General features: G+C 47.2%; 4 protein-coding genes across 4 annotated transcripts; all 4 read right to left on the bottom strand.

Annotated features, from left to right (window-relative positions):
- Positions 1 to 95: 95 nt before the first annotated feature.
- Positions 96 to 1,008, bottom strand: LOC135450668 (UDP-glucuronosyltransferase 1A1-like). Its single transcript, XM_064719047.1, has 2 exons — positions 157 to 1,008; positions 96 to 104 (listed from the first exon to the last, which is right to left on the bottom strand). The coding sequence occupies exons 1-2, from the start codon at positions 1,006 to 1,008 to the stop codon at positions 96 to 98; spliced, it is 861 nt and encodes a 286-aa protein (XP_064575117.1).
- Positions 1,009 to 1,447: 439 nt separating this feature from the next.
- LOC135450667 (UDP-glucuronosyltransferase 1A1-like) lies at positions 1,448 to 3,368 on the bottom strand. The gene is made up of 2 exons (XM_064719046.1): positions 2,517 to 3,368; positions 1,448 to 1,504 (listed from the first exon to the last, which is right to left on the bottom strand). The coding sequence occupies exons 1-2, from the start codon at positions 3,366 to 3,368 to the stop codon at positions 1,448 to 1,450; spliced, it is 909 nt and encodes a 302-aa protein (XP_064575116.1).
- Positions 3,369 to 4,708: 1,340 nt separating this feature from the next.
- LOC135450666 (UDP-glucuronosyltransferase 1A1-like) lies at positions 4,709 to 5,596 on the bottom strand. The gene has a single exon (XM_064719045.1). It carries the CDS (start codon positions 5,594 to 5,596, stop codon positions 4,709 to 4,711), a length of 888 nt encoding a protein of 295 aa, XP_064575115.1.
- A 3,174-nt stretch (positions 5,597 to 8,770) lies between these two features.
- On the bottom strand, positions 8,771 to 13,661 carry LOC135450665 (UDP-glucuronosyltransferase 1A1-like). Its single transcript, XM_064719044.1, has 3 exons — positions 12,810 to 13,661; positions 10,792 to 10,801; positions 8,771 to 9,132 (listed from the first exon to the last, which is right to left on the bottom strand). The coding sequence occupies exons 1-3, from the start codon at positions 13,659 to 13,661 to the stop codon at positions 8,771 to 8,773; spliced, it is 1,224 nt and encodes a 407-aa protein (XP_064575114.1).
- Between the last annotated feature and the right edge of the window lie 322 nt (positions 13,662 to 13,983).

Raw genomic sequence — 13,983 nt, 5'->3', positions numbered from 1 at the left:
AGGTGAGAAAGTACAGGACTGCTGCCTACAAAATTTCAGGAACATTCATCCAACCACGCAACATGGGAAGTAAATTCCCATCTGCAACACAAGGTTCAAGCCTCCTGAACACAGAAATTACATCAGAGCACAAATCAAAAACAGAATGTGACCCACCTGAGGCAACTCCTTGTGAGCACAGTTTGCTCCTCCAATTGGAATGATGTTGGGCATCAAGGGTCTTGGATAGTCTAGCACAAATTCCAACCTCAGGAGCCAAACAGAGCCCTTGCGTAAGAGATCCTGCACAGTCACATCGCGCTGCAGGAACTCTGAAGCCAGTTTTGAGAATGGGTCAAAGACAAAATTACAGAGGAAAAGGTTTTGGGTGTCAAAGAGCAGATTCTTCACTCGCTGGAAAAAGGTCATGCGGTCTGTAAGGTCTGAAAATGATCTGGGCACATAGGAAGGAGGATTGGGACACTGAGTGGCTTCAAAATCTAACCCACAAGGGATTGTTCGAAAGAAATAGATAGAAGGAAGGGAAAGATGCTCAGCCAGGATCACCCCACAGGGCATAAATGGGTCTGTAAGGATGGCATCAAACTTGCTCTCCTCAAGGTACCTGATGAGTTCCTTGTTTCGCAAGAGCTGTTCACAGCTGGAGAAACAAAAATCAGTGAATCTTTTCGAAGCTTCTACTGTTTTAAAAAATCTTTCAAAAAAAGATCCATCTTCAAATATAATATTAAAATATGCCTTGAATGCATTGTCCATATCTTCCCGTGTGTAGGTGACCGGGTACATTTTCATCACAAAGTTCTCTGATGGTCTGACGTGCAAGGAGACTTCAGATGCCACCACGACCACCTCGTGTCCCTTCTGCTGGAGCATTTCCAGCCCCTCCCGGATGCTGAACCAGGGGCTCCCATCCACCGATACCACCAGGAGCTTCCCAGCAGCAGCCAGACCCAGCAGGGACAGGAGCAGAAGCACAACTGGTGGAGAAGCACTGAGCCCTGGGGCCATTCCTACAGGGATCAGGTGAGAGCCTGCAGGGAAGGAAACCCGTGGCAGCACAGGAGCTCCGGCGCCGGCTCCGCGCTTTCAAGCGATTTGTGTCACAGCCCAACTTTGGATCTTTATTTTATGTGCTGGGCAGTGAATGTGTAATCCCTGATATGATAAAATGCTGCAGAACAAGCATGCAACTTCTGCCAAGTCCATAGAATGACCAGATAACTCCCAACTATCTCTTTCAGAGCAACAGTAAAGAGCGCCCCAGGACGGAGGCAGGTGTGGCTCTGGGACTGCACTTTGGTCCTTTCCCTCTGGCTGGACCTTCTGCATGTTCAGATAAGACACGTGTAGATGTATCACATGCACATCACCGCTCAGACCTGCAGAGGCTTCTCCTTTCTCCCAGCCACAGTCTGTCCCCTCTCCCTCTGTCTTGGTAAACCCATCTCTAGGAGACCCAGACCTCACAGCAGCTGTGGAACAGCTCTTTAAGATGGTTTCTAGACTGAGGAGACAGAGAAGATGGAGAGGACAATGCCAGGTTTCTGCAGGATATGTGATCTACATCAAGCAGCACTTCCAGTGCCCCAGACTTGCCTCAAGGAATTGCAGGGGTTGGCTTTGTGAGCTAGGAGATTTGGGCAGAGATTTATGAGCACTTTTGAGGTGGTCTTTTCACAGAATAATTCAGGGCCCAATTCAGGCTTGCTTTTTGTCACTGACAAAATGGACATGGTTTCCAGCAGTGGTGGAGTTGTGTGAATGCTCACATGGCCAGCCCCAGTGTGCAGGAACGTCTGTCAGATGTCACAGCCACCTCCACACTTGGGGATGGGTGAAATTGTCACTGCAACTTTGGGATCCCACCCTACATCACACAAATCCTAAGGATAATGAATGAAGAGAAAGCCAGGGCACCAAAAGCACTCACCCAAGTCACCAGACTCTCCCCTGGACCAGCAGAGGAGGCCCTCCAGGAGGAACACTGCCCAGGGCTCTTGCCAGCATGCCAGGGAACCCAAGCACATGGCATAGTTGACTGGCTGGTACCATGGGCAAGACTGCAGCTCATCCCTCAGTGCCTGTCAAGGCCTGCTGGATGTGTTCAAGCACACCTGCTCCAGGCATCAGAGCTGGGCTTTGGAGCCAGAAAAATGTTTTTAAGTTTCTCTGGAAGATCCCATTGGAACTGCCCATTGTAAAAATACAAAACTTTGTTCTACTATCCACAAATTCTCAGAATCTCTTTAGCTGGCAGAATCAACATCCCATCACAGATCCTTAGTACAGGGTCACTAGAAGACCCTGGTGTTTACCTACACCTGAGCACCAATTAAAGGCCAGAAGAAACAGCTGCCTACACAGGATGTGGAAAGTCAGAAAGAAATGAGAGAAAAACAGTTCCTTTACCAAGAATTCACCTCACTCAGCAGAAATGGGAACTTGATTTCTATCACAACACAGAATTCCACCCTCCTGAACACAGAAATTACATCACAGCATGGATTAAGACCCACCTGAGGCAGCTCCTTGTGAGCACAGTTTACTCCTCCAATTGGAATGATGTTGGGCATCAAGGGTCTTGGGTACTCTAGCACAAATTCCAACCTCAGGAGCCAAACAGAGCCCTTGCGTAAGAGATCCTGTGCAGTCACCTCCCTCTGCAGGAACTCTGAAGCCAGTTTTGAGTAGGGCTCAAAGGCAAAATCACAGAGGAAAACGTTTGGGATGTCAAAGAGCAGATTCTTCACTCGTTGGAGAAAGGTCATGCGGTCTGTAAGGTCTGAAAATGACCTGGGGATGTAGGAAGGAGGACTGGGACACAGCCTGGCATCTAAGTCTAACCCACATGGGACTCCTCTTAAGAAATAGATAGAAGGAAGGGAAAGATGTTCAGCCAGGATCAACCCACAAGCTGCTACCGGGTCTGTAAGGATGGCATCAAACTTGCTCTCCTCAAGGTACCTGATGAGTTCCTTGTTTTGCAGAAGCTGCTCACAGCTGGTGATCCAACAGTCAGTGAGGGTTTTCATACCCTCGTACACTTTTAAAAATCTCTGTAAAATCCAACCTTCTTCAAATGAACCATGAAAAAATGCCTTGAATGCTTTCTCCAACTCTTCCTGTGTGTAGGGGACCGGGTACATTTTCATCACAAAGTTCTTGGATGGTTTGATGTGCAAACTCACTTCGGGTGCCACCACGACCACCTCATGTCCCTTCTGCTGGAGCATGTCCAGCACCTCCCGCATGCTGAGCCAGTGGCTCCCGTCCATCGGCACCACCAGGAGCTTCCCAGCAGCAGCCAGACCCAGCAGGGACAGGAGCAGAAGCACAACTGCTGGAGAAGCACTGAGTCCCGGGGCCATTTCTGCAGGGATCAGCTGAGGGCCTCCAGGGCAGGGAACCTGCAGCAACACTGGTGCTTGCTCTGAACTGTGAAATTATCTGTGGCACAGCCCAACTGTGGATTATTTTATGTGCTGTGTGGTAAATGTGTAATCACTGGTGTGATAAAAGCCTGCAGAACAAGCATGAGATTCCTGCCAAGTCCATAGAAACACCAGGTAACTCCCATATGTCTATCAGAGGAACAGTAAAGGGTGCCCTAAGAATGCAGAGGGAGCTGCACTTTAGTTCCTTCCCTCTGGCTGTGGAAATTCTGAGATGTGTCACATGCATGACATGCACGTTACTATTCCAATCAGCAGAGAGTCTCCTTCCCTCCAGGCCATGACTGTCCTTTCTCCCTCTCTCTTGGAAAACTCATCTCTAGGAGACCCAGACCCTAGAGCAGCTGTGGAACAGCTCTTTGAGATGGTTTCCAGCCTGAGAAGACTGAAGAGATGGAAGGATGGCACCAGGTTTCTGAGCAGACATTTACAAACACTCTTTGAGGGCGACTTCCCCAGAACATTTCAGAGCCTAATTCTGGCTTTGGTTTGATCCCTGACAAAGCACCCATGGTGTCCAGCAGTGGTGGAGTTGTGTGAATGCTCAGGTGGCCAATCCCATTGTATATGGGGATGTCTGTAAATTGTCACAGCTACCTCTGTACTTCAAGCTGGGTGGAATTGCCGCATGTTGGGCTTTGTGCTCCCGCCCTGCACCACACAACTCCTATGGAATATGAATGAAGAGAAAGCCAGGATACCAAAAGTATTTTCCCAACTCTCCAGGCTCTCCCCCAGAGAAGAACAGTAAACTGTCCAGGAGGAACACTCAAAGGGCTCTTGCCAGCATCGCAGGGAACCCAAGCATGCAGCACATTGGAGCAGTTGGCATCATGCACAAGGCTACACCCAAACCCTCACTGCCAGTAAAGCTGTATTGAACGTGTCAAATCAGATCTGCTCCAGGTATCAGAGCTGGGATTTGGAGCCAGGAAAGAGTTTTTAACAGTCTCTGGGACATCCCATTGGAGCTGGTCCTTAAAGGAATACTACACTTCCTCTTATTGTCCACAAATTCTGACAATCTCTTTGCTGGTGGCATCAATAACCCATCACAGACCTTCACCAGAAGACCCTGGTGATTCCGTTCACCTGAGAACCACTTTAAAGCCAGAAGTAACAGCTGCCAACACAAGATGTGGAAAATCAGAAATGAGTGAAAAACAGCTCCTTTCATGAGGATTCACCTCACTCACCCAAAACAGAAACTCAATTCCTATCTGCAACACAGAATTCCACCCTCCTGAACACAGAAATCAATCAAGGCACGGATTAAAAACAGTGTGACCCACCTGAGGCAGCTCCTTGTGAGCACAGTTTACTCCTCCAATTGGAATGATGTTGGGCATCAAAGGCCTTGGGTAGTCGAGCACAAAATCCAACCTCATGAGCCAAACAGAGCCCTTGCGTAAGAGATCCAACACTGTCACCTCCCGCTGCAGGAACTCTGAAGCCAGTTTTGAGTAGGATTCAAAGCCAAAATCACAGAGGAAAGCATTTGGGATGTCAAAGAGCAGATTCTTCACCCGCTGGAGAAAAGTCATGCGGTCTGTAAGGTCTGTAAATATCCTGGGGATGTAGGAAGGAGGATTGGGACACTGAGTGGCTTCAAAATCTAACCCACATGGGATTCCTCGTAAGAAATAGATAGAAGGAAGGGAAAGATGCTCAGCCAGGATCACCCCACAGGGCACAAAAGGGTCTGTAAGGACAGCATCAAACTTGGTCTCCTCAAGGTACCTGATGAGCTCCTTGTTCTGCAAGAGCTTTTCACAGCTGGAGACCCAAAAGTTAGTGATTCTTTTCATACCTTCACGTACATGAGAAAATCTTTCAAAGAAAGTTCCTTCTTTAAATGAACCATGAAAAAATGCCTCAAAATCTTTATCCATCTCTTCCTTTGTGTAGGGGACTGAGAACATTTTCATCACAAAGTTCTTGGATGGTTTGATGTGCATGGAGACTTCAGGTGCCACCACGACCACCTCGTGTCCCTTCTGCTGGAGCATGTCCAGCACCTCCTGCATGCTGAGCCAGTGGCTCCCGTCCACTGGCACCACCAGGAGCTTCCCAGCAGCAGCCAGACCCAGCAGGGACAGGAGCAGAAGCACAGCTGGTGGAGAAGCACTGAGCCCCAGGGCCATTCTTGCAGGGATCAGCTGAGAGCTTCCAAGGAAGGGAACCTGCAGCAACACCAGTGCTTGCTCTGCGCTTTCAAGCAATCTGTGGCACAGCCCAACTGTGGATCCTTATTTTATGTGCTGGGCAGTGAATGTGTAATCCCTGATATGATAAAATGCTGCAGAACAAGCATGCAACTCCTGCCAAGTCCATAGAATGACCAGATAACTCCCAACTATCTCTATCAGAGGAACAGTAAAGAGCGCCCCAGGAAGGAGACAGGTGTGGCTCTGGGACTGCACTTTGGTCCTTTCCCTCTGGCTGGACTTTCTGCATGTGTTCAGGAAATGTTCAGGATCAGCTGAGAGCTTCCAAGGAAGGGAACCTGCAGCAACACCAGAGCTTGCTCTGCGCTTTCAAGCAATCTGTGGCACAGCCCAACTGCGGATCCTTATTTTATGTGCTGGGCGGTGAATGTGTAATCCCTGATATGATAAAATGCTGCAGAACAAGCATGCAACTCCTGCCAAGTCCATAGAATGACCAGATAACTCCCAAGTATCTCTATCAGAGGAACAGTAAAGAGCGCCCCAGGAAGGAGGCAGGTGTGGCTATCGTACTGCACTTTGGTCCTTTCCCTCTGGCTGGACCTTCTGCATGTTCAGGAGATGTGCCACATGTAGGAGATGTGTCACATGCACATCACCCTTGGGACTAGCAGAGGCTGCTCCTTCCCCACAATCAAGGCCTGTCCCCTCTCACATGGAAAGCTCATCTCTAGGAGATCCAGACCCTATGGCAGCTGTGGAACAGCTCTTTACGATCGTTTCTTGCCTCAGAAAACAGGAGACGTGGATGGATGATACCAGGTTTCTGAGAAGAGATTTATGAACACTTGTGGTAGTTAAACACAATCTGGCTTTTAGTGGGGGCAGAGATGCCACAGAAACTGCTTCTGAGAGAGAAGCTCATCAAAACTTCTACTCAGTCCTGCAGAGCCAATCCCTGAAGGCTCTGACAATTGACGCATTGGCTGGCCCAATTTGAGAAGTTAGTGGCGGTTGTGAGAGGACATAACTAAGAACTAGAAAATGCGTGCAAGTTCTCTTTCCTCCTCTCCTACGTGAGGTGGTGAGGGGGCCACTGGGCTCCTTCCCAGCCTGGCCAGGGCCATGCCACGGTGTGGGGCCATCCTGGCTCTGTGAGTGGCCACATGTCTGATACCATGAGCCCAGGTCAGGAGTGCTCATACAGCCAGGGCTATGCCAGCACCATCTGCAGTGAGCTGTGCTTCCTTGGTCACTTTCAGCCAGCCAATGCTCTGTGGGCAGAAGAGAGAGGAGTGGCGGCAGCAGCTTTTCCTTTCTGGCACCCAGTGATTCACGGAAGAAAACAAACTCCACAACTTTTGTGGAAGTTGTAAAGCCGGTATGTTTACTACAGTGATGGACTCATGTGGCAATCGTTCCCCTTAAATGACATGCGTACCTCTCAGAAATCCAGATCCTTTTTTATCTCCCTCTCAAATACATATGCATGCAATTTCACAAGAGGTTCATACATATTCATTCTACTGATTCCGTGTGACATTTGCCACTAATTCTTCTTTATCAGAAAGAACTCCTGGGTCAGGTTGCCCTACTCTGCCTGACTTCCCCCTCCCCCCTTATCTCTGTCCTTCAGCTGAAGCAGTTTCTCCAAGCAGAGGGTTTTTGCGAGAACAGGCAGTCAGACTAAACAGCAAGCTACAGACTTAACTCAAAGATGCACATTTCACCTAACTCGAAATGGATTTCTACCCTGGAAAATTTCCACTCTGCTTCACTGGCATGAGGAGAGGCACTGAGCGAAGCCGGTGGCCAGTGCGGTTTGCATGGTGCCAGCGGCCACCATTTGACCAGCAGCGAGGAGCATGGCAAGCAATTCCCCGATGCGGGGCCGGATGAGATCAACCTTTCAGTGCTGCAGGACTCTACAGAAACTTTTCAATTAATAGAACATGAGAAGAAATGAATACACAGACAGCAATTCTCTCGCGAGTCAGAGAAAAGGGAGAAGTGAAGACGTGAGGAGAACAACATGATGACACTAAGGTTGGTGAAAAGGAGGGAGGGGGTGAAGGAGGTGCTCCAGGCCTTGGAGCTGAGATGCTTCTGCATGCTGTGATGAGGTCTAAAAAACAACAGTTTCCCTGTAATTTATGAAGTGCATGGGGGAATTCAGAGTTCACCTGCAGCCCGTGAGAAAGAGTGCTCACGCTGGAGCGTGTGGATGCAGAAAAGATGTGATCTAGTGAGGAATTTGAACACAGAGAAAAGACCCTTGCTTCCTGTTGGAGAATTTTGCTCAGACATGGCTTGAAGGAAAAAAAGGCCATGAAAAAATACAGCTGATGGAAAAGTAAAAGGAAGCTGTAAGCAGCTAATTCTCAAGCCTGTTTCTCAGGCACGTTTCTGTAAACAACAAGAGTTCTCAAGCCTGTCTTCAATAAAAGTAAATACCTTGTCCTTGGATAAGGTATGGGAAAGCAGAGTGACAAACATGGAGGCCTTGAGAACCATTCATATCAGGGTGAGAAAACAAATCTTGGTTTCAATAGCAAACCACAGGTATTGAAAACAAAAGGAGGGATTAATGTGTAATCTGCAACCTATGATGAGCTTGGGTTTTGCAACATATATGAGCTTAATTAACACTGTTATAAAATGTGCCTGGTGGATCAATAAATGGGAGTTCGATGCTGATCAGAGGATGGGTTGTCTCCCTTCGCTTTCTAAAAATGGTGACACCCGATCGTGATATGGCAATGCACCACGAAGGAACGAAGAAACTGGTCAGATCCTAGCAGCGGGACAGCAGTAAATGTGACAAAAGGGATAAAAAAGAAGCTGAGACGCGTCGTGCCTTGGGTGTCGTACAGGCGAGCCCGACTGATACGTGCTGCACGGACCTTGAAGAGGCTGCAATCAGCACTGACGATTATAGGTATGGAAAGGCAAGCAGCATATTTACAAAAATGGCAGGTTAAGGGGATGGATTTGCAAAAGGATTTTCCAGGACGTTGGACTTACGGCTATGCTAGGGGAGTTTTTATTAACCCCCATACGGTTTACGAGTTATCGGAGTGGCATAAATTCAGTGATTTATTATGGGAGGCTACTTCAGAGAGTGATTAAACTGCCAAGAAGTTAAGTAAGCTATGGCGGGTAGTGCACAATAGACTGCTTCTGCATGTCTCTGAGTGCAAGGCAGCGGCCGCGGCTCAGGGCGCCTGCGGGGCCGTGCCGCTCCAAACTCGGCGTGGGCGCTGCGCCATGGAGAGCAGCCGCGTCGAGCGACCGCCTGAAATGCTGCGCTGCCGCTGGGGGAGCCGAGCCGCCGCGGGGGAGCCATGGGTGCAGCGCACGCAGTGAGTCAGCTGGCCAGCGAGTCTTGCGAAACAAAGAGCCCAGCGCGGGGGAAGTCCGCCTGCTCCGACACACGCGCCGCGGGACCGGAGCGCTTTTCCAGCGGGAGCGTTTCTTCCTCTTGTCCGGTTTATCTCGGCTGTTTGAGGGGCCTGGAAAGGCCCGGGGTGGCCTTGGGGCAGCCCGCGTATCGAAGGATGAGAAGAGGCTTCAGTTCTTCTTTCGGTTTTTATGTTTATTAATTGTTTATCTAAAAGATGTTCTTTCAGCCGAACAAAGATCTGCTCAGCAGTCAGCCATGGGCACACTCTCTGCCCTCCCGGGCAGCCACGTATCTTTATACCCATTGTTACGTATACAATATTTATCATTTTTCCCCAATACCATCTATTCTTATAACTCGGTGTACTCTCAGTAATAACCAATCCAAAGGTGCCACCGTGGCCAAAGAAGATGGAGGAGAAGAGGAAGAAGAAGGAGGACAGGACACACCCCAATTCCTCCATCTTACTTCTCTAAACCCCCCTGTACATAAATCCTAAACCCTGTTTCTCACCCTCTAATTAGCTAATCTTTTCGCCATTCATCCCGGTGAAGCCCTCATCCTTGTCGTCTCCTGTGCAGGACCAAAGTCCAGCTACCAGACACTTCTGGCAACATTCCAGGACTCCCGAGCCCCCCAAGGTGGTCTCGGAGGCTCAGCATCTCAGGACTGAGATCTTGAGATCCGACACCTCTGCCCCGCAGCCAGCAAAAGCTTCAGTTTTAGACCTAACAGCCGTAATAAATGTGACTTTTGTCAACAAAAGAAAAGATCCCTACTGCAGTTAAGAGACCAGTGATAATAAACAAGTGACACCAAAGACCATTACTATCAAGACGTCTCTCACCTAAGTTAAAAGGACTTTTTGTTCTTCCTGGCAGAGACTTTAGATATCAGAAGCCCAAATAACTCAGTCGGTAGAACATCAGACTCCAAAATTGTATTTTGAAAAATTTAAAAATGTTAAAGATGTTGGAGTGATTGTATGAGTGAGATGTTATGAGTGTGCTTTTTGGTATAAATGCTGCAGCAAACACGTGAAAAAAGTTGTTTTAGCTTAGTATTTTAGAATCAGGCCTGTAAGTAAGTTATAGTAAATGCTATATTCTATTTTTATAGTAAGTTTTATTTGTTATTAAGTAGTTTAAGTTAAATTATCTATTAAGTGTTATTAAGTTTAAGTTAGATTCTGTTAAGTTTAAATTATATTAGGTTTAAGCTATGTAGAATTTAAACTCAGTTGATTTTTGCTAAAGTTTTGTTAGATTTAAGTGATTTTACATGTAAGTTCTGTTGATTTGAAAATAAGTCTGTTAAGTTTAAATATTTTAAGTGCTTTAAGTCTAAGGTCTGTTAAGTTTGAGTGATGTTAGATAGATTTATGCTAGGTGTTTATTTTATGATTTGCATTTGTTGGGACTACTTGTTTTGCTTGGACCATATGGTGATGGCATATACCCCTTTTCTCCCACTTCAAATCAATCCACTTGAGCCAAATGACTAAGGGATTACAGACTGCAAAAGGACAAGAGAGGGGGAAAATGGTTTTGAATCCACCGGAGGATTTACCTTACTGACTTTGAACTTTTCTGAGAAACTCAAGAAAAGGGTGGACGTGGAATTTCAAGGACAGAAAGGATCAATTTCAAGCTTGTTGGACACTGGGGTCGATTCCAGCATTATTAGCCCTAGCTGTTTGCCTCCTCTCCGGGTTCGCATGAATGACAACAACTAACAGCCTTCTTTTCTTAGTCCAATTACCACCTACCGTGCAATGCCTGATAAAGCAGGACATTATGGCTCAGTTGGGGGTGATTTTAACCCTTTGGGGTAAAACCCACTGCTCGGACCGTGGCTGGAGAACCTTATAGAGATACTAAGTGTGCTTATAATGCTTTTACTTATTTTACCTTGTATTTTTTGATTGTATTCAAGATATGGTCAGTAGAATAATAGAAAAACCCTGGCAGACTAACCTCCTTGTGCAAAAAGGAAAAACGGGAAATTGTTGGAGAATTTTGCTCAGACATGGCTTGAAGGAAAAAAAAGCCATGAAAAAATACAGGTGATGGAGAAGTAAAAGGCAGCTGTAAGCAGCTAATTCTCAAGCCTGTTTCTCAGGCACGTTTCTGTAAACAGCAAGAGTTCTCAAGCCTGTCTTCAACAACAAGTAAATACCTCCTCCTTGGATAAGGTATGGGAAAGCAGAGTGACAAACATGGAGGCCTTGAGAACCATTCATATCAGGGTAAGAAAACAAATCTTGGTTTCAATAACAAACCACAGGTATTGAAAACAAAAGGAGGGATTAATGTGTAATCTGCAACCTATGATGAGCTTGGGTTTTGCAATATGTATGAGCTTAATTAACACTGTTATAAAATGTGCCTGGTGGATCAATAAATGGGAGTTCAATGCTGATCAGAGGATGGGTCGTCTCCCTTCGCTTTCTACAGCTTCCAGAGATAGAAAAAGAAGACCCTTGCTTCCAAACTAGAACAGCTCATCCTCAAAAGACTACATGGCATGAAGTAAAACAACCCAGGCAAACAGTTGTAGGAAGACTGCTTTGCCCCTGGGAGGGACTCATGTTGTAGCAGGTGGGGCATGACTGCTAGTCGTGAAAATTAGAACCACGTTGGAGAAGTTCACAGAGAACTGTTCCATGAAAAAGACCCCCCACAGCAGAACATACCCCTCTCCCTAAGCAAACTGAAGAAAGATTTTTAGAAGGGACAAACTGACTACAACCCTCATGTTTTGTCTCTCTGCATTGTTGGTGGGAATGAAAGAAGGGCAAGGGGTGCAGGGGAAGGTATTCAAAAAGTAGTTATCATTATCCTCTTTTAATTATCTTAATAAATTTTTCTTTATACCTTTTAAGTTTTGAGCCTGTTCTGCCCTTAAACTGTTTCTTCCCAATCCCTACCTCAACTCATGAGCCCCTTTTGTCTTTCCTTTCCCTCTCCTCTGCTCCAATATAGCAGAACAGAATGAGTAAATGGGTTTTTTCTGGGTGCCTAGCTTCTAGCCAGCGTCAAATTCCGACAGTACTCTTTGAGGGAGACTTTCCACAGAACAATTCAGGGCCTAATTCTGGCTTCCTTTTTGTCACAGACAAAGCACCCATGATGTCCAGCAGTGGTGGAGTTGTGTGAAAGCTCACGTGGCCAATCCCAGTGTGCACGGGTATGTCTGTCACAGCCACCTCCACACTTGGGGATGTGTGGAATAGCCATAATGGGGGCTTCATTATCCCAGCCCACATCGCACAAATCCTAGGGAACAGGACTGAAGAGAAAGCCAGGGCGCCAAAAGCACTCACCCAATTTGCTAGGTTCTCCCCTTGAGCAGCAGAGGAGGCTCTCCAGGAGGAACACTGCCAAGGGCTCTTGCCAGCATCCAAGGGAACACAAAGTTTGGCATCATCCCTAAGGCTGCACCCAAACCCAAACATCAGTGCCAGTAAAGGCCTGCTGGACATGTCAAATCAGATCTGCTCCAGGCATCACAGCTGGGCACTCTGCTGGTGGAATCAATGTCCCATCACAGACCTTCACCAGAAAACCCTGGTGATTCCCTTCAACAGAGCACTCTTTAAATGCCAGAAGGAACAGCTGTCTACATATGAAGTGGAAGTCAGGAAGAAGGAGAGATAAATGGTTCCTTTCATGAGGATTCACTTCACTCACCAGAAACAGAAGCTCTTTCCTATTGCATAAAAAAAATTCCCCCCTCCTAAACACAAAAACCAATCATGGCATGAATTAAAAGAGTGTGACCCACCTGAGGCAGCTCCTTGTGAGCACAGTTTACTCCTCCAATTGGAATGATGTTGGGCATCAAAGGCCTTGGATACTCTAGCACAAAATCTGACCTCATGAGCCAAACTGAAGCCTGGCGTAAGAGATCCAGCACAGTCACATCTTGCTGCAGGAACTCTGAAGCCAGTTTTGAGTAGGGTTCAAAGGCAAAATCACAGAGAAAAATATCTGGGATGTCATGAAGTAGATTCTTCACTCGCTGAAGAAAGGTCATGTGGTCTGCAAATTGTGTAAATCCCCTGGGGACGTAGGAAGGAGGCTTGGGACACTGAGTAGCTTCAAAATCTAACCCACACGGGATTCCTCGTAAGAAATAGACAGCAGGAAGGGAAAGGTGCTTCGCCAGGATTGCCCCACATAGTAGGACAGGGTCTGTAAGGACGGCATCAAACTTGCTCTCCTCAAGGTACCTGATGAGCTCCTTGTTTTGCAGGAGATGTCCACAGCTGGTGATTCCAAAGTAAGTGATTCTTTTGATACCTTGGTAGGCTTTAACAAATCTTTCCAGAAAAGATCCTTGTTCAAATGAAAAATGAAAAAATGCCTGGAATTGTTTCTTCAACTCTTCCTGTGTGTAGGGGACCGGGTACATTTTCATCACAAAGTTCTTGGATGGTTTGATGTGCAAAGCCACTTCAGGTGCCACCACGACCACCTCATGTCCCCTCTGCCTCAGGATGTCCAGCACCTCCCGCATGCTGAGCCAGTGGCTTCCATCCACTGGCACCACCAGGAGCTTCCCAGCAGCAGCCAGACCCAGCAGGGACAGGAGCAGAAGCACAACTGCTGGAGAAGCACTGAGCCCCAGGGCCATTTCTGCAGGGATCAGCTGAGAGCCTCTACAGAAAGAGGTCCCCAGCTCTGTGATTTTAAGTTATCTGTCTCTGATTTTTATGGATGGTCTTTAGACTTATTTGCATTGGGTAAATGTTTAAACCTGGACACGGCAAAGGTAGCAGAAAAGGTTAAGGTTCATCTTATCTGGCAGATGCAAATCAGGGCCGGAGTTACCCTGGGAAACACTCCCCTCTCTCTATTGGAGGAACAGTGGGTTGGAGGAACACTGCCTGGTTATGTAGGGAGGAAGTCAGGAAGTCCAAGGTGCAGGTGGAGCTGAACTTGGCCAGGGGTGAAAA

This window comes from Zonotrichia leucophrys, chromosome 7 (genome assembly GCF_028769735.1).
Source record: "Zonotrichia leucophrys gambelii isolate GWCS_2022_RI chromosome 7, RI_Zleu_2.0, whole genome shotgun sequence".
NCBI classification, from domain to species: domain Eukaryota; kingdom Metazoa; phylum Chordata; class Aves; order Passeriformes; family Passerellidae; genus Zonotrichia; species Zonotrichia leucophrys.
Note: the sequence above shows the minus strand (reverse complement) of the source record. Positions and strands in the feature narration are given on the sequence as shown.

Excerpts from the sequence above, each read along its gene's own strand:
- LOC135450668 (XM_064719047.1), bottom strand. The coding sequence starts at position 1,008 with ATGGCCCCAGGGCTCAGTGCTTCTCCACCAGTTGTGCTTCTGCTCCTG.
- LOC135450667 (XM_064719046.1), bottom strand. The coding sequence starts at position 3,368 with ATGGCCCCGGGACTCAGTGCTTCTCCAGCAGTTGTGCTTCTGCTCCTG. Across the intron at positions 1,505-2,516 it reads CTCACAAGGAGCTGCCTCAG|TCTAGAAACCATCTTAAAGA; the intron begins GTGGGTCTTAAT and ends CTGTCTCCTCAG.
- LOC135450666 (XM_064719045.1), bottom strand. The coding sequence starts at position 5,596 with ATGGCCCTGGGGCTCAGTGCTTCTCCACCAGCTGTGCTTCTGCTCCTG.
- LOC135450665 (XM_064719044.1), bottom strand. The coding sequence starts at position 13,661 with ATGGCCCTGGGGCTCAGTGCTTCTCCAGCAGTTGTGCTTCTGCTCCTG.